The 18,451-nt window shown below is 41.2% G+C and overlaps 2 protein-coding genes across 5 annotated transcripts in view; one reads left to right on the top strand and one right to left on the bottom strand.

The window, feature by feature from the left end:
• CPEB3 (cytoplasmic polyadenylation element binding protein 3) overlaps positions 1-8,250 on the bottom strand; it is a 126,395-nt gene extending 118,145 nt beyond the window's left edge. For 2 of the 4 annotated variants that reach the window (XM_084845894.1, XM_084845897.1), the window contains exon 1: positions 450-607. The gene's annotated coding sequence lies outside the window, so the exon portion shown is untranslated. Of the gene's footprint in view, positions 1-449; positions 609-8,140 lie in introns of those variants that run through there. The other 2 variants (XM_084845891.1, XM_084845890.1) reach the window with 2 other exon arrangements.
• Positions 8,246-18,451, top strand: part of MARCHF5 (membrane associated ring-CH-type finger 5) — a 32,720-nt gene continuing 22,514 nt past the window's right edge. Inside the window, exon 1 of the mRNA XM_084845899.1 lies at positions 8,246-8,768. Coding sequence (XP_084702025.1) covers positions 8,725-8,768 — 44 coding nt within the window. The 5' untranslated portion in view covers positions 8,246-8,724. The remainder of the gene's footprint in view (positions 8,769-18,451) is intronic.

The raw sequence follows: 18,451 nt of genomic DNA, 5'->3' as shown, positions 1-18,451 counted from the left end.
TAGGAAAACATGTATACAAACAATGGCTAATACTAACATTAAAACTATTCCTTCCAGTACAGCAGATAAGCTGTACTATAACAATTATTTGAGATACCTTTGTGAACTTCAGCTTCACACATTACTTAGCGTTGTTTTCTACATCACTTCTACATGTAAGATTTCACTACGAATTCCACCCCTCCCTGTCAAGGTCAAGAACTACCATTAAGTGAACGCGCTCAAACCGAACAGAGAAAAATTGGATGTTACTCTGAAAAAAGAGGCTGCCAAATATCTAGTATTCGGCTGATATGCGGCGCCTACTGATTCCTCCAACCCCTTTTCTTCCAGTGCATGTATTTGTGCCGGTCTAAAGTACAGTACAGGAAAACCAATATCCCCATAATAATACTTCATTTGCATGCAGTAACCCACGCAGTCAAGGCAGAATAGCCGAGAACAGTTACCTTCTGAGTATTCTGTGTTTAAAGATCAATAAAGGAAGGGACAGTATGTCTATTTCCTTCTTTCGGGTTTGGTATATGACAAATAGAAATTGCTCTGACAAGAGCACTTTGACAACTGTAAGCTTAATGCGCATGTGCGGCCACGGAATTGTGGGGATTGAAGTATTTTCTTGACCAGGGGCAGGCTGGGAGAATAGCGTTCAAGGCACAACTGCACGTTTTAAACAAGGGGGAAAGCGTCCAGCTACAGATATAGGTCTCTTCAGGAGAGAAAACTGGTCTAACAGGTACTTTTGGAAACAAACGTTATTTTAATATGAATGGGCCTGTTTGATCTTACTTTAGACATGGGTCAAAACGCTAGGGATTTTCTTTTAACGATTTGACCCGTATGCAAATGAAGATCAGACAGGGTAATAGCTATCCAAGTAAGCAACTACAACAATGCTAGATCTGAAGTAACCAGCAGGGTATCTTCCAAAGAAAAAAAGACACACCTCCTCCCGCCCCTCACACTCACTCTCTCCCCCCCCCCTCTCTCTCTCTCTCTCTCACACACACACACACACACACACACACAGAGTTCCTTGGTAGTTCAGATTAAAAAGCCAGTCTCCTTTGCAATGACACAGCCCTGAAAGGCAGCCTATAAATACTTTCAATTAATAAATAATATAATAAACATTTACTAGTCATATGCTCTTGAGAAGCTTACAAGCAAAGCATATCCCTAGCATTTGTTCCCTAGGCTCTACTAAGCCAACAAATGCAGAGTCCATATGTGAATACGTAGGCACATTTCTCTCTCTCTCTCTCTCACACACACACACACACACACACACACGTGTGTACAGTTAGACTCACCTCCCACCCAAGCACCTTCAGATGTACGAACTCAGTTAAAACAGAGAGAAAAAAGCAAGCACACACACAGGATTGTTATACATTCTGTTTGGTCAGAATATTTTTAGTGTCAAATGTTATTATCAAATGATCGATTCTTAAAATATTAACATTGATTAAAATGTCTTGGATCCACATATAATATGTGGGCAGAGATGATTAATGATAACAATAATGCCAATAATTTAAAGTATTGTTATTCACTACACAAATGTCAGAATTCATTTTCTATATCCTAGGTATATCGGCCTTCCACCCCCACAATTCAAAACTGAAGTGAGTCTGAGTAACCAGTGTGCAGCATCAGCACAAATCATATTAATTAATTTTCTTCCTATGTTATAATGAATAGGATGGAGTTACTTTTGTAAGTTAAATGCAAAGCGTTGCATATTTCCATAATTACTACCAATTAGCATTTTGTTTGACAGAGGTACCTGGGGAAGAAAAGACCCAAGAGTTCTGTTTTTAAGTAGCATCAGGTACACTGTGCTAAAATGCAAACAGTTATTTACTTACATGATAAGTTTGGGTTTGGCTATGGTAGATCTCAGTCACCAACTTTAATTACACTAGAGTAGTCTGACCCTACACACATTTATTCAGAATGTATTGAACTGAGTTCAATGGGGGTTTCTCCTAACTAAATCAACACTACCACCACAACCCCCATTTTAACTTGATCTGAGGGAGGCAGTGGAAACCCTGAATTGATAACTGGAAGCTATGAGGGACTGGATGAAGATGAATAAACTTAATTCAGATAAGAAAGAACTATTTCTGATTTGGGTGGCAGATCTGAAGTTGGGAATACACCCTTTCTTGGATTGGGTTGCATTGCTCCTGAAGATTGAGGTTTGCTGCCTGAGGGTACTCTTTCATCCAGTGCTGTTTCTGGATGCTCAGCAGGTGGTAATTGCCTAGGAGTGTTTCTTAATCTTACCTGCTTTTTGTTGGTATGCCACCTACAAATCACCATCATTCAAACCTCAGTTAAGTTCCAACATAGATTATTGTAACATCCTCTATATGGGGCTATCCTGAAAAATGTCCCAGAACTTTGATTTGTTGAAAATACTACTGCCACACTGTTTTCTGGAGTAGGGTGGCTTGAACATATCATAGCAGTGCTATTTTATTTGCATATTAGTTTCTGGGCTGAATTTGAAGTTTGTTCTTGCCTTTCAAATCTCAAAAGACTTGGGAACCCAAAGGACCATGTTCCTGCAATATATCCTCCCCAAGGACTTCATTCAACAGCTGATGCTCTACTACACATTCCATTGCTAGCTGAATTGTGGTGTACATCTATAAGAAGCAGGGCTTCTTTGTTTATGGTGCCAACTCTGTGGGTTGACCTCCTTAGCAAAGTCCATCTAGCCCCAGTGCTGAACACTTTTAGATAGACACCAAGACCTACTTTTTCAGACAGGCCTTTAGTATGGGCCAAGAGCAGGTTTCGTTATTTCTTTCTCTGCTGTGTGTTGGGTTCCCCCCCCCCCGCTTTAAATCTACCATTGCTTTAGTTCTGATTATAAGGATGTTGATTTTGCTATTCTACACTGCTGTTTCTTGACTGTCCTCATTATTTATAATTATATTTTTATTGTTATGATGCCATTTTCTTCCAGGTTGTAAACAGGTTTCTTCTGAAGAGTATGTGGGGGGGGGGGTTTGCGCTCATATGCATATGTATTACGATTTACAATGAACAATAAGTATGCATAAGAGTGCAGTCTGTTTTCCTTTGGATGTAAGGCCCAGAGATTTGGCTATGAGAAAAAATGAGCTCAATCACATGAAGTAGTAGTTATTAAAATAAAGACACAAAGTAGATCAATATAACTTATGTTAAACCTTCATAATTATGATAAGGAAGATTTCTTAGAGTTTGTCATACCTAAAACACACAACTATTTGGGTCAATGTATATTAGGGATGAGGAAGTGGTCACAGAAATCAGACATGTGACATGTCCCAAATACCTAATGAATAGCTTGCTTCCATTTCTAGTAATGGAAAAGGGAGGGGTGGCCTAAAATAAAATATGTACAGGGAAAGCATTCACTGAAGTCTTAATTGGATCATTAGAGTACTTTAGTGGGATGGCTTTTGTAATACAAAGAGTACAGTATGCGTTTGGAAGCCAAAACATTTTTTGGTCTCACACTGTTGTCTGAAAAGAAGGAGCCACAAATGAATAAGGTAGGCTCAAGTGGGCCTTAGGAAGCATTACTAACAACAAAGCTAGCGGAGATGACAATATTCCAGCCGAGCTATTTAAAATCCTAAAAGATGATGCTGTTAAAGTGCTGCATTCAATGTGCCAACAAATCTGGAACACTCAACAGTGGCCACAAGACTGGAAAAGGTCAGTTTACATTCCAATTCCAAAGAAGGGCAACGCCAAAGAGTGTTCAAACTACCGCACAATTGCGCTCATTTCACATGCCAGCAAGGTGATGCTCAAAATCCTACAAGCTAGGCTTCAGCAGTATGCGAACCGAGAACTACCGGAAGTACAAGCGGGGTTTAGAAGAGGCAGAGGAACTAGAGATCAAATCGCCAACATTCGCTGCATCATGGAGAAAGCAAGAGAATTCCAGAAAAACGTCTATTTCTGCTTCATTGACTACGCTAAAGCCTTTGATTGTGTGGATCACAACAAACTGTGGCAAATTCTTAAAGTGATGGGAGTACCAGACCACCTTACCTGTCTCCTGAGAAACCTGTACAAGGGTCAAGAAGCAACAGTAAGAACCAGACATGGAACAACCGAGTGGTTCAAAATTGGGAAAGGAGTACGACAAGGCTGCATATTGTCACCCTGCTTATTTAACTTAAATGCAGAGTACATCATGAGAAATGCCGGGTTGGATGAATCAGAGGTCGGAATTAAGATTGCCGGGAGAATTATCAACAACCTCCGATATGCAGACGATACCACCCTAATGGCAGAAAGCGAAGAGGATCTCAAGAGCCTCTTGTTGAGGGTGAAAGAGGAGAGTGCAAAAGCTGGTTTGAAACTCAACATTAAAAAAACTAAGATCATGGCATCTGGCCCCATCACTTCCTGGCATATAGAAGGGGAAGAAATGGAAGCAGTGACAGATTTTACTTTCTTGGGCTCCAAGATCACCACAGACGGTGACTGTAGCCATGAAATTAAAAGACGCTTGCTCCTTGGGAGGAAAGCTATGGCCAACCTAGACAGCATAGTAAGAAGCAGAGACATCACCTTGCCGACAAAGGTCCGTCTAATCAAAGCTATGGTTTTCCCAGTAGTAATGTATGGCTGTGAGAGCTGGACTATAAGGAAGGCTGAGCGCCGAAGAATCGATGCTTTCGAACTGTGGTGCTGGAGAAGACTCTTACGAGTCCCCTGGACTGCAAGGAGGTCAAATCAGTCCATCCTAAAGGAAATCAACCCTGACTGCTCATTGGAAGGACAGATAATGAAGCTGAAGCTCCAATATTTTGGCCACCTAATGCGAAGAGAAAACTCCCTGGAAAAGACCCTGATGCTGGGAAAGACTGAAGGCAAAAGGAGAAGGGGACGGCAGAGGATGAGATGGCTAGATAGCATCACCGATGCAATGAATATGAACTTGAGCACGCTCCGGGAGAGAACGCAGGACAGGAAGGCCTGGCGTGCTATGGTCCATGGGGTCACGAAGAGTCGGACACGACTGAACGACTGAACAACAACAACAAGGCTGATAATAAAATACGCGTATAGTGCATTTGAAAATGTAATTCTAGTTCACGTGAAGCTTACAGATTTTTGCAAGACACAGAAAGTGTTAATATCACCAGAAAAAGGTACTGTTTCTGGTGAAGACTGCTCTAGAACAAAGGAAAAATATATGGCTTCACTTAGGACCAAAGTCCTAAAACAGTATAATGCCTAAAATGTTTTGAATTTTTGCTTTTATTTTAGAACTTGTCGGACTATGACCTAGAAAGCAAGGATTTGCTTGTACTGATCAAGCAGGAGGTGTCAAAGCAGTTATTGCTACCCATTCCTCCCCAGGGTCCTTTAATCCACCCTCCTTCCCCTACCAGTGCAGTAGTGAGCAGAATTCAGCATTTTCCCCAGTGCACACAGAGGAGGCTGTTTGAGATCAATCATATGCCAGGCACTAAGACCAGCAAAAGGCCCACTGCTCCAACACCAGAGCATCCATGCTTTGAATAGAGCATCCAAGAATATCAGAGGCAGTGTGAGGTTTGCATACCCTCTTCTCTTTCAAGTTAAGGAGGCCCATTGATGGTGCCTTTTCTAAAGATCCCCCATATCCTGGAACCTGCACTAAAAATGGAGGAGTAAGTGGACAAAAGGACTGGGGAGGAACAGGCAGGATCAGCTGCCCCTAGTTATGTTGTCTGTTGTTTGATCAGTGTATTTAGAAGGTATACATTCATAGTCTGGATTATGAACATATTATTGGATTGGACCCAACAGTGACATTTCATTGTTGAAACTGCTTCCATCAGCAGAACCAGTAGGGGGAGATTTCCCCTCCTACCTCACAGCCCCCCTCCTGCCCTCAAAATTTGCTTTAGAGGGCTTGGAAACCCTCCAGATCAGATTTTGGGTGGTGTGCAGAGGTGCTGGAGGGAGGAGAGAGGAAGAAAGTCCCATTGCACTACTGGACTTCCACTACCATGATGTTGGATTTAACCCTGTCTACAGAAGATACATACCTCAGTTAGTAAGCAAAAAATTAAAGCTAACAAGAGGCTTTAATATCACAAATCACCACACAGACCATTATATCAGAAGATTACTTTCATTCTATAATGGCATATCTCTCACATGACTTTTAAGGCCATTTCAATCTGCACAAGGAAATAATTAGCCTCATAAGAATGCTAACACACCCCATTACCTAGAATTGCTATACAAATGCTTACATCCTGCTATATTTATTCCTGGTAGTTTCCTGCTATGTTTAAACAACTTCAAACCCAATATTAGTTGTTCTATAAACATAAAATATTGGTGGGATATAATTATTTATCACTGATAAGCAATTTAAGCTTGATCTCTCCATAGAATACTAGTTAAATGTTTTTCAGTATCTGTCTTGGAGAACCAAACAAACCAAACATTAGGTAGCATTCTAATTCTAAGACTTTGCTCTTTTAAAAATGAGAGTGCCAGTTTTGAAGCAGATATTTCCCCCCTATAAAAGTTACAGGGACATATCATATACCCAGTCCTAAGCCATCCTAATAAAGCATAACCAATTAGCTTCAAAAGCATAAAACTTACATCACATGGCTGAATTATCCCTTATTGCTCAACCAAACTAGACCTTTACTATAGCCCTGGCCCCAAGGAGAAAGAGGGCAAGACCCATGAAAGATAACATACTGTTGTAATATGGATATGGAAGATAACCTTTTCTCTACACCAGCAAGATGCTTCTGTAATGGGTACTGAAAGCTAGAATTATAAGCATTGGTGGCTACCTACTAGACATTCAGCCTACTCTGCTAGGGGCTGACAGAAAGTCATTTAGGGCACAATCCTATTTAGACAGAAAAAAGTCCTACAACTCCCAATATTCCCCAGCCAGCACGTACAATGAATAAACTAAACCTATGGAAAACATCTCGTACTCTAATACCTTGAACTCACTAATCTCCTAGGAGAAGTATATTGCAACTTATTTCCATATCATTACTTGCTAAATGGCTGATCATTTTAATCAAAGTTTTTTTTTATGGTGGAGGTGGGGGGATAGAGAAGAGAAAAAAGTCGCACCATTCCACGGTCTCATTCCCAAAACATTCCATAATGCAGGCCCACATTGGTTAGTGTCCTTGATTGTCATTATTTTTTTATTATTATTTTTACACTTGCTTCAAACACCTTTCCTTTAGCTGCTTTTCATGTGCATCATCCATGCATAAAGTGAAACGGAAGATTTGGGCTTCCAGCCAGAAAATTAGTACTACCTGCCTGGATCTGCCTTCCTTCACTTTTGCTCAACATGTATATTTGTAAACAAGTATGTCTTACCAGTTTTTAAAAATATAAATGCCTCCAATCTGCAGGACTCTCATTCCTCCCAAGAGGAGTGACACTGTAAAAGGCCACCCCACGGGTGCTCCAGAAACTGGGAGGAGGAAAACACTGCCACAGTCAAATGACAGCTTTAACGCAACCCCCAGGAGAAAGGGAGAAGTAACAAGATTCTTGAAAGAGAACATATTCCCACCCAACTCGTGCTTAAAGCTCCTTTGCTTATTTCCTTTAGTGGAAGCAGGTATTTTTTAGCTACAGCGTCTTACTGCATAAAGAGGCAATCAGTTACATTGTTTAGGGCTACTACAGTGGAATTCTTGAAATCAACACAGTCAAGCAGTCGCAACTCATTAGAAAGCCCAGCCGTCCTTTTCCCCAAACGGGCATTGCTGTGTGGACGCAACGAAAGGGAAAGGGGTGGCGGTGGAAGCTGTCAGCTATTTAATTCAATGGGTTACAAGAGGCACACCTGTAAGTGTGGGGAAGGCAGGAAAAAGGGGAGGTGGAGGTCAAACGACTATAGATTCCCACTGTAGCGAGCCAACCCCCTTAAGAGCTCTCTTACTAAGCGGGAAACTGAGGGTGTGAAGAGAGGGGGCCACTAATACTACCGCACACGGTTGCGAAGCACTCGCCTTTCTCTCCCCATACCCAAGATAGGAAAGACAATGCGGAACCGGGGGGGGGGGGGCGGGACGGAAGAGAGAGAAAGAACAACCCGCACAGAAATTGACAGTGGCAAGGTGCTGACCTTTCCCGCAGCGAGCGTAGCCATCTCGCCGCGTCCGCAGCCGAAGGTAAAACCCCTCCCGCCACCGCGCTCGCACACAGCTGCGGGTAAGGCCGGGGCAAGAGCACCCGTAACGCGCGCGCCGCGAGAAGAAGAAGGAAGGGGCGGGGGAAGGGGGATTTAAATCCCCTCAGGGGTAGCAAGGAGTGGGAACTACATCCCCCATGGTGCCTTGGGCGCTCTCTGCGGTATCTCGCTTGGAGTGGGTGAGGAGGGAGCCGGGCGTAGTGGCGGCGGTTCCTCTGTGAGGTAAGAGGCGGCGCGTGCGCAGTTGCTCTCGCGCCTCCCTCGCCCCTCGGACGCTGCGGCCCTGTTGTTTCTCCTCCCCCACCTTCTCTTCCAACGGGCTGGCGTAGCTCGTCCGGGCAGGAGGCCTGTTCGTTCGGTGGCGTTGTTTGCTTGCTGTCGCGAACGAAGCGCCCGGAGCCCTTCGAAGTGCGTCTCTCAAGTTCTTCTTCCTTGTGGCAGGCTCTGGGGCCTTGCTTCCAAGCCGGCTCCTGGCGCCTGTTGTAGCCGAGCCCCCGGGCTCCCCGCACCCGGAGAGGATGTCGGAACAGACGGGCTTGGTGATGCCGCAGACGCTGGACAGGTACGGGGGGGGGGGCGGTGGGGGGGATCTGTAAGAAGTGGGCTGATAAGCGTGGCGTTAGGGCGGCCCGTTGGATGCGTTTCAGAAGGTGAATGTAAACGCGGAGCGGACTGGGCTGAAGAAAAAGCACACGAAAACGCACCACACGCGCCTTACGTGGCGGTCGGTGGCCTATGTACGTGCAGAGATAGAGATACACAGGCGGGATAAAAGTCACCTGGGGAGTCGGGGGTTGCTATATAAAGCACCGTTCCCCCAACCTGGTGCCCTCCAGATTATTTATTTATTTAATTTCATTTCTATACCGCCCAATAGCCGAACCTCTCTGGGCGGTTCACAAAAATTAAAACCAAACAACACACAATAAAACAATTTAAAATATATAGAACATTAAAACCACAATATAACAATACAACCACAATAAAACCTAGCAGCAGTGCAAGAGTTTAAAATACAGATTTAAAACAGCAAAGATAAAAATTTAGAAAGCTAAAATGCTAAAATGCCTGTACTCCAGATCTGCTGGAGTACAACTCCCAGCATCCCCCAGTCAGCTGGGCTCGCTGGGGAATGATGAAAGTTTTAGTCTGACAGATCTGGAGGGCACTAGGTTCGGGGAAGGGTGCTGTATATTCTGGAGGAGGAGGAGAATAAGAGATGAGAAGGGAATCAAGAAGAAACATGAGGTCCCCCCTCCCCCGTTGTATCCTTTTCAGGAACATTTGGAGAACTAATGAGGTTTTGTTGTTGTTGTTCAGTCGTGTCCGACTCTTCGTGACCCCATGGACCATAGCACGCCAGGCCTTCCTGTCCTGCGCTTTCTCCCGGAGCGTGCTCAAGTTCATATTCATTGCATCCGTGATGCTATCTAGCCATCTCATCCTCTGCCGTCCCCTTCTCCTTTTGCCTTCAGTCTTTCCCAGCATCAGGGTCTTTTCCAGGGAGTTTTCTCTTCGCATTAGGTGGCCAAAATATTGGAGCTTCAGCTTCATTATCTGTCCTTCCAATGAGTAGTCAGGGTTGATTTCCTTTAGGATGGACTGATTTGACCTCCTTGCAGTCCAGGGGACTCGTAAGAGTCTTCTCCAGCACCACAGTTCGAAAGCATCGATTCTTCGGCGCTCAGCCTTCCTTATAGTCCAGCTCTCACAGCCATACATTACTACTGGGAAAACCATAGCTTTGATTAGACGGACCTTTGTCGGCAAGGTGATGTCTCTGCTTCTTACTATGCTGTCTAGGTTGGCCATAGCTTTCCTCCCAAGGAGCAAGCGTCTTTTAATTTCATGGCTACAGTCACCGTCTGTGGTGATCTTGGAGCCCAAGAAAGTAAAATCTGTCACTGCTTCCATTTCTTCCCCTTCTATATGCCAGGAAGTGATGGGGCCAGATGCCATGATCTTAGTTTTTTTAATGTTGAGTTTCAAACCAGCTTTTGCACTCTCCTCTTTCACCCTCAACAAGAGGCTCTTGAGATCCTCTTCGCTTTCTGCCATTAGGGTGGTATCGTCTGCATATCGGAGGTTGTTGATAATTCTCCCAGCAATCTTAATTCCGACCTCTGATTCATCCAACCCGGCGTTTCTCATGATGTACTCTGCATATAAGTTAAATAAGCAGGGTGACAATATGCAGCCTTGTCGTACTCCTTTCCCAATTTTGAACCAATCGGTTGTTCCATGTCTGGTTCTTACTGTTGCTTCTTGACCCTCGTACAGGTTTCTCAGGAGACAGGTAAGGTGGTCTGGTACTCCCATCACTTTAAGAATTTGCCACAGTTTGTTGTGATCCACACAATCAAAGGCTTTAGCGTAGTCAATGAAGCAGAAATAGACGTTTTTCTGGAATTCTCTTGCTTTCTCCATGATGCAGCGAATGTTGGCGATTTGATCTCTAGTTCCTCTGCCTCTTCTAAACCCAGCTTGTACTTCCGGTAGTTCTCAATTCGCATACTGCTGAAGCCTAGCTTGTAGGATTTTGAGCATCACCTTGCTGGCATGTGAAATGAGCGCAATTGTGTGGTAGTTTGAACACTCTTTGGCGTTGCCCTTCTTTGGAATTGGAATGTAAACTGACCTTTTCCAGTCTTGTGGCCACTGTTGAGTGTTCCATTTGTTGGCATATTGAATGCAGCACTTTAACAGCATCATCTTTTAGGATTTTCAATAGCTCAGCTGGAATACTGTCATCTCCGCTAGCTTTGTTGTTAGTAATGCTTCCTAAGGCCCACTTGACTTCACTCTCTAGGATGTCCGGCTCATGTTCAGTGACCGCACTATCATGGCTATCAGGGACATTCAGATCTTTCCTGTATAGTTCTTCTGTGTATTCTTGCCACCTCTTCTTAATCTCATCTGCTTCTGTTAGGTCCCTGCCTTCTTTGTCCTTTATCATGCCTGTCTTTGCACAAAACGTTCCCTTGAGATATATTTATCCCCCCCTCTCCCAATTGTGGCCATATTATTCCAATAAAAACTGCATTTGTAGTATCCTGTCAATATTTTAAAACTAGTTTGTACGTTGTTAAAAATCACTATTTATGTTACTGCACACACCATTGAATAACTTGCAGTTCTTACATATTGTATCTGTAAACAAAGAAAAATAAGCAAGATTAGAATTGTGGGTCTCTTACCACATTGTGGGTCTCTCTCTTGCTCCAGCAGCCTTGTGCTTAGATTACCATTGTTGTATATATGTGTAACCTTTTTCTACCGTTGTCACTATCCTTTAGCACTGACAACTTTATGGGCTTCAGGCCCTCTTTTCAAAGTGACTTAATTCGTTGGTACAGAGGAACAGGGGGTTTTGGTTGTTTGCTTCTCAGTTGTAGGATAGAGAAAAATAAAGCCTAAATGAGAATTGTTGTGATTGTAGCAATGATTAAAATCTAGGAAAGAGAGCCCTAAAAGGCCTAAGTATATGGACTCCTGGTCAATTTAGGGCATGATCCTATGCATATTTAGACACAAAAAGTCTGGCTGGCTGGGGAATGCTGGAAGTTGTAGGACTTTTTATAAACTGCCTTGAGTGCTAGAAAGTCAGGATACAAATCAAGTAATAACCAAAAAAATAGAATTGCACCTTTAGTAAATCATATGGGTACTGCTAATCATTTTATGTACAGTACCTATATTTTATGTACAGTACCTTGCATTTCTGTTATGGCCTATGGCTAATATGGAAATAACCCTGAACTAAACTGTATTCTTTTCATTTAGAAGATAAATAACAGACAACGGTTGTCCCCGAACCATATGTTTGGGAGTAGCCTCATTGACTTGAATAAAGTGAGACTAAGGGTGCATGCAATCCAATGCATTTTAGACAGAAAACAGTCCTACGACTCCCAGCAGTACCCAGTTAGCCATGCTGGCTGGGGAATGCTGGGAATTGTAGGACTTTTTTCTGTCTAAAGATGCATAGGATTGCACCCTAAATGTTTAAACAAGTAATTTGAGAAACTGCACTCCCAGTATTATTGCAATCCAATAACATTGCAGGTGTTGGATAGCAAGAGATGGATACTACCACCATGACTTTAGAAACAAAGGTTTTGAGGGCCACTTTGTTTTGAAGTGTTATATTTAATCAAGAGGAAATTACATGTAAGATAGTACAGCTTCAGGTGGGCTTTATATGGTGTTTAATTCTAGTTGTTGCAGTGTTGCTGCTTATTTGACCCACAAAACAAGAGGTGTAGCATTAAAAAAATCTATTTATTGCATTCACTTCATGGAAATGGTTTTGTTCTTTTCTAAAGAAAGCTTTTGAATTCTTTGAAGAAGCTAAGGTAGAAGGGTAGTATAGCTGCATATGAATTGTGGGACTGCAGAAATGCTCAACTGCTTTGTCTGCATGTTTTCAGATCCCACTACCTGTAATGTAAAACTCCTAAAATTTGAAATAGTATAGATTTAATTATAGGAAATAACTGATACATGTGATTTTGGAGAGGCAATTGCAAGTGTTCTTCATTGATTATGTTTAGAAGTAAGCAAGTCTTTGTGAATAAGGGAAACTTTATTATGAAACACAAATGCTGTGTTCCATAACATTCTCTCACCTTGCTATTGTATTTATATAGTATTTGAAAGTGCAGAAAGAACTTGATATACATTATGTTATTGTTACAACTCTGTGTGATAGGTCAGTGCTCTTTCAGTATTTCAGATAAATTACTGAAAGAGAGAGAGGGTTGCCAAAGGCCACAATGTTATGCAAGTTCAGCAGAAAAAAGTCCTACAACTCCCAGCATTCCCCAGCCAGCATGGGTAACTGGGTAATGCTGGGAGTTGTAGGACAGTTTTCTGTCTAAACATGCATAGGATTGCGTCCTTACACTATAATCCTATACGTCAGCCTTCCCCAATCTGGTGCCCTCCAGATGTTTTGGACTTTAACTTCCAGCCACCATGGCCAATAGGCAGGAGTTGTTGTTGAAAACAGTTGTAGGTCACCAGGCTGGAGAAGGCTGCTGTATATACCTACCTGGGAGTAAACCTCATTGAACATAGTGGGACTTACTTCTGAGTAAATGTGCATAGAATTGCATTGTTAGTGAGTTTACTCCAGAGGTGAGATCCAATTCAAATACTTCTTGAATCATAACTCATTTTCTTACCCACCATGCTATACCAGAGGATGCTCATATCTATTCCCTCCCATCCCTCTATGGCACAACGGAAAGATTTGGCACAGCTCCACTAACGCTATTTGAGTTTCCGTAATGACACCACTGGATACTGCCCATAATGTGCACATGTGCCCACATATGGAGGAGCCTGAATTATATGATCTTCCCTACAAACTGGGGGTTATAATGAAATGACAAAGATTTATCCGTTAGGCACCAAATCCGAGGGACTGAGCTAGTAAAGTTGAGGTAGATACATTATTTGCTTCCGTAGAGACATATGTCTTTAACCATACAAGAAAATCTTGTTAGATTGGAACTAATTTATGACTCTCAGCTTGTGAACAGTATATTATCTTGATGACAAATTAAGATCGTTAAAAATAATTAAATATTAAAGTTTAGGGACATAGGATGCTGCCTTATCCAGGGTCAGAGCATCAGTCCATCTAGTGTAATACTGTCTACTACAACTGGTAGTGGCTGTAGAACGACTCAAGTAGTGGCATTCTTGAGCACAGCTACCTGAGAAGTGGGAATGTGTGGCCCTCCAGATATTGTTGAACTGCAATTTCCATCAGCCCTCAACATTGGCTATGCTGACTACGGCTGATGGAACTTGCAGCCCAGCAACATCAGGAGGACCACATGTGCCCCTCCCCCTGTTTTAACTGGAGAGCGAGGATTGAACCTTAGACCTGGAAGCTGAAGCTCAAATATTCTGGCCACCTAATGCGAAGAGAAAACTCTCTGGAAAAGACCCTGATGCTGGGAAAGACTGAAGGCAAAAGGAGAAGGGGACAGCAGAGGATGAGATGGCTAGATAGCATCACTGATGCAATGAATATGGACTTGAGCACGCTCCGGGAGAGAGCGCAGGACAGGAAGGCCTGGCGTGCTACGGTCCATGGGGTCACGAAGAGTCGGACCCAACTGAACAACAACAAAAATGTAAGCCATGTGTTGTATCTCTGAAATAGAGTTTCTCCAGGTTGAGTTGGGAGTGTAGCTGTCTGAACTCATTCATTTATGGTCATCTAGAATGTTCTTCTTAGGGTGATCTGTTGAAAAAAATAAATGGTGGCAGTGAAGCTAAGAATAAAATGTTAATTTTGCAAAAGTAGATGAGCTCAATTTTTGCTAATCTGCATTTCTAAACTATGATTAAAAGAAATAAAATGAGGCAGATATATTGGGTTGAGATGGTATTTGATGATGAACCTAGGCACTGTTCTTGCAGGAGAGTATTCTTATACTTCAACCCAATAAATTATCTAGCATATCAAGTTTTTGTAAAAAGTATATATATCACTTCGAGTTCCCAATTTCCATTACAGTTATAGAGACTCCTACAGGGATATCTAGCAACTCTACCTAAATGCTAGCCTGAGGCTCTTGAAATAAAAAAATAATTAGCTTGATTTTCTGGAATTTGCAATTGTAGTGAATTCATAGAAGTGTGATTGATTAAAAGTGAGTAAAGAAAAGAATAACAGTACAGTATTGGTATCTGCAGTCTGAACTAGAATTAAAATGACATCTTTCACAGAAATGTCTTCAATATGAATGAAAATCCTTCTTGTTCTCAAGGAAGCAGTTTATCTACATTTATAGACAGTACTTAAGCCTGCAGTGAAGCACATAATGTTGCCAATTGAATACTCTCATTATTTGAATAATGCAAAGAATGTTGCATATTGAGTTGGAAAGCCTCTCCCTGAGCCTATATGGCCATGTGTATGGTAAACTAGTATGCTTCTCTTGCTTAGTGTCACAAGTGTCTATAACCAGGCCATGCTAGTACTGGTTGATGGATGGGGAAAATATAAAACTTGCCTGTGGCATGTATCTTACTTGAAGTCAGTGAAAATAAATGAGGATAATTTGTGATTATTGCTCAATGGTTAAATGATGCACTGACTTCCTCAAGGAGGGAGAAGGGGAATTCTAATATAGTCATGTATCTTAAGAAATGTTTGTGTCAGCTTTCATGGTTTTTGCCTTGTCAGTCTTGTTTAACTAGTTTATCCTATTCCTGCCATGGCATTAAATGATAGCAAGGAAGCCTCCTTGCATCTGATTTTTGAGGAATGTCTTCTAATACTACTTTAAATACTGAAATAAATGTTGGTACACGAGTTCACACTTTTGATCTTCTAGCTCATCACATGGCTAGCTAAAATTAAGAAACTTAAGTAATGAATGCTTCAAGGTAATACCCAGTTAATACTTATATTAAAACTACTAAGCCTTATAATGTCCAAGGCCTGCAGTAACAGTATTACTTTCAGGTTGACTTTTATCTTTGTATATCCTTTGAACTTAATGAATTGGAAGTATGACTCAGACTGTCTTTGCTTGAACCCAGTTTAGAGACAGACCCTCAAAAAAATACTAACAGCACAATCCTATACCCATTTTCCTGGGAGTAAATCCCACTGAACTCAGTGGCACTTACATCTGAGTAGACATATATAGGATTGTGCTCTAAGTTATCAAATGTATTTCACAAATTAGCTGTGAAAGTAATGCTGACATAAACCTTACTGTTGGGATGCCCTGGTGTTCAGAAGCAAGTGTTTGAGTCAAGTTCGAACAGAGTCTTTAACCCAGGTCTCATAGGTTCAGCACTTTGTGCATTAAATAATGGGCTTTGTGTAGTTGGTTTTTAGGTTTCATAGCTTTACATAGCTATAGATGCATATATTAATATTCCTAACTCTGTTGAGTCTATTCATATTTAAAGAAATTGTCGTTGCTTTTAAAGACTCTCTGGAATGAAAACCATGACATCTACAGATTATTATCACAATCATTTATCCATGCTCTGGTAACTTCTTGGTCAGGCGACTGGATTATGTTATATATAGGGCTGCCATTGAAGACTGTTCAGAACATGTAGCTAGTACAGAATGTTGGGACAAGATTTCTAACTGGAACAGCTCACTGAGAACATACCTTGCAAGTATTAAAATAACTTTTAAAGAGCGCAATCCTATGCAAATTTAGAGAGAAAAAGGTTCTACAACTCCCAGCATACCCAGCTAGGATTGCACCTTAAAAATATTATTATTATGTTATTTTGTTACTTGCATAATATATGGTGATATCATAATACTTGATATGTAATAACACCAAATATTGCCCACAATGATCAAATCTTAACATTAGAGGTAATCGCAAATTAAAAGCAGCCTTAAAAATGTAAACACAATCATTTTTATACCGAAGCTGACATTAAATCATCCCCCCAAAAGTAAAGGGTTTTAATGATTCCTGAGCTTTTTCTTTTTCAGTAAATAAAAAAAGACTCCACTTTCTATAAATCACTCCTCTATTAGTCTCCATTCTCTTACTCTTATCAGATTAGTCAGTTTAACCATAGTAGCCAAAATAAAATAGGTTGTGATCTAGGAGAAAGCATTTTCAGCAGTGGTGCTTTACTTGGGGAACTCCCTCCCCAGAGAGGCCTGTCTAGCATATATTCAGTTATCTTTTGAGCATCAGGCATAATCCTTTCTTTTTAGGAATTTTAGATCAGCTGTTTAGTTAGTTTTTTGTTTAAACGCTGATTGTATTACGTTCTTATTGACATCTTTATGTAAACTGCCCTGGGATCTTTTTTTATGCAATGTGGTATATAAATACTATTACTATATAATTACTATTACTATTTTTACAAGTAAAGCATACTGTTGCAGTTTGAAGTGATGCTATTCAGGATTCCAGCCACCCCATTCCATTTCCCCTCCTTCCCAGGTCCACCCCCCCCCCCCGCCTCAGCATTTTAAGGCCACTAAGCACACTTCGTCCTCATTGTGTTTTCTTCCCCTTAAGGTTTTTTCTAAAAGTTTTTTTGTACTTTTGCAAAACTTAGGGTTGCCTCCAGCCTGCTGATACCTCCCTCTTGTGTGCAGGTGGTGCCCTTTTGCCTATATGAGCAATGGAACTCATAGCCTAGACATTGGGAAATAGAGGGGATGATTATTTACTTGTATAGCAGCATACATGCAGCATGCATGTACTGGCGTGTTACAAAGACTGCAAGGATGAGTCTGTGCCCCAAAGGAGTTACAATTTAGGAAACCAGAGGAAGGTGAAGGAAATGGAGCTACAGATAAACATTGGAAAAATATGTAATTATTCCAGTAGTAGAGTATAGGGACTAAGGGGTTATGCAAAGACTTTATGGGAAAATCCCTCTATATTTAAAAAAAAGTTCAAAATGAGAAGCATTCCATTGTTTTTTGTTGTCTAATGAATAGAAGTTGAGTATACATACTTACTTGGAAATAAGCCATCTTGAATTCAATGAGACTTACTTCTGAGTAGACATGCATAGCATTATGCTGTAAGGCGTATAAATTGTGCTACACTTGTCCAAAGTTTGCAAATTATTATATAATAGAAATCAGAACAGTCTTATCACTCACATTAGAATTCAGTGGTGGTATGCTATATATTACTCCTAACTTCAGTCATAATTAAGATTAAATTTTCTATGGTCATAAGGCCACATTAATGCTTGCAGTTTTATTGTAGGATAGTAAATGAAGTTGGAGATAAATGTTTTCCCGTTTTAAAAATACAGACCAGTTATGATGGTGTGTTACTTTTGCATGGATTTGTTGTAAGTGTGTGTGTGTGCATGTGTGTTTTAAAAGTGCCGATTACCAACCACCTAAACAGGCCTTGTTTAAAAAATAATTTTGATCCATTTCTCTGATTCTTAATTTTAAAAACCTTATGTGCTGAACAAAAAAGGGATGTTTAAACACCATTGTGGTTACTAGAAGTAATTTCTGTGTGTTAACACACATCTTAATTATTAGAGTACTAACTCTTAGGGAGTTCTGAGAGTTAATTGCCACCAATAGAAGAAGAAAAATTCCTTAAGATTTTTACATAATTGGCAAAAACAAGTAAGGCCTTTCAACCAGAAGTATTTGTGTTCTTTGTCTACAGTGTTCATGAAGAGGAAGATCTGCTTCCCAAAGGCAGCATTATTTTAAGAGTTAAAAAATACATTTTATCCCATGTCCTCTTT

This window comes from Heloderma suspectum, chromosome 3 (genome assembly GCF_057233095.1).
Source record: "Heloderma suspectum isolate Gila_16-S chromosome 3, 16-S_ref, whole genome shotgun sequence".
In the NCBI taxonomy this organism is placed as follows: Eukaryota; Metazoa; Chordata; class Lepidosauria; order Squamata; family Helodermatidae; genus Heloderma; species Heloderma suspectum.
The sequence above is the reverse complement of the archived record's forward strand: the minus strand, read 5'-3'. Positions and strand labels throughout refer to the sequence as shown.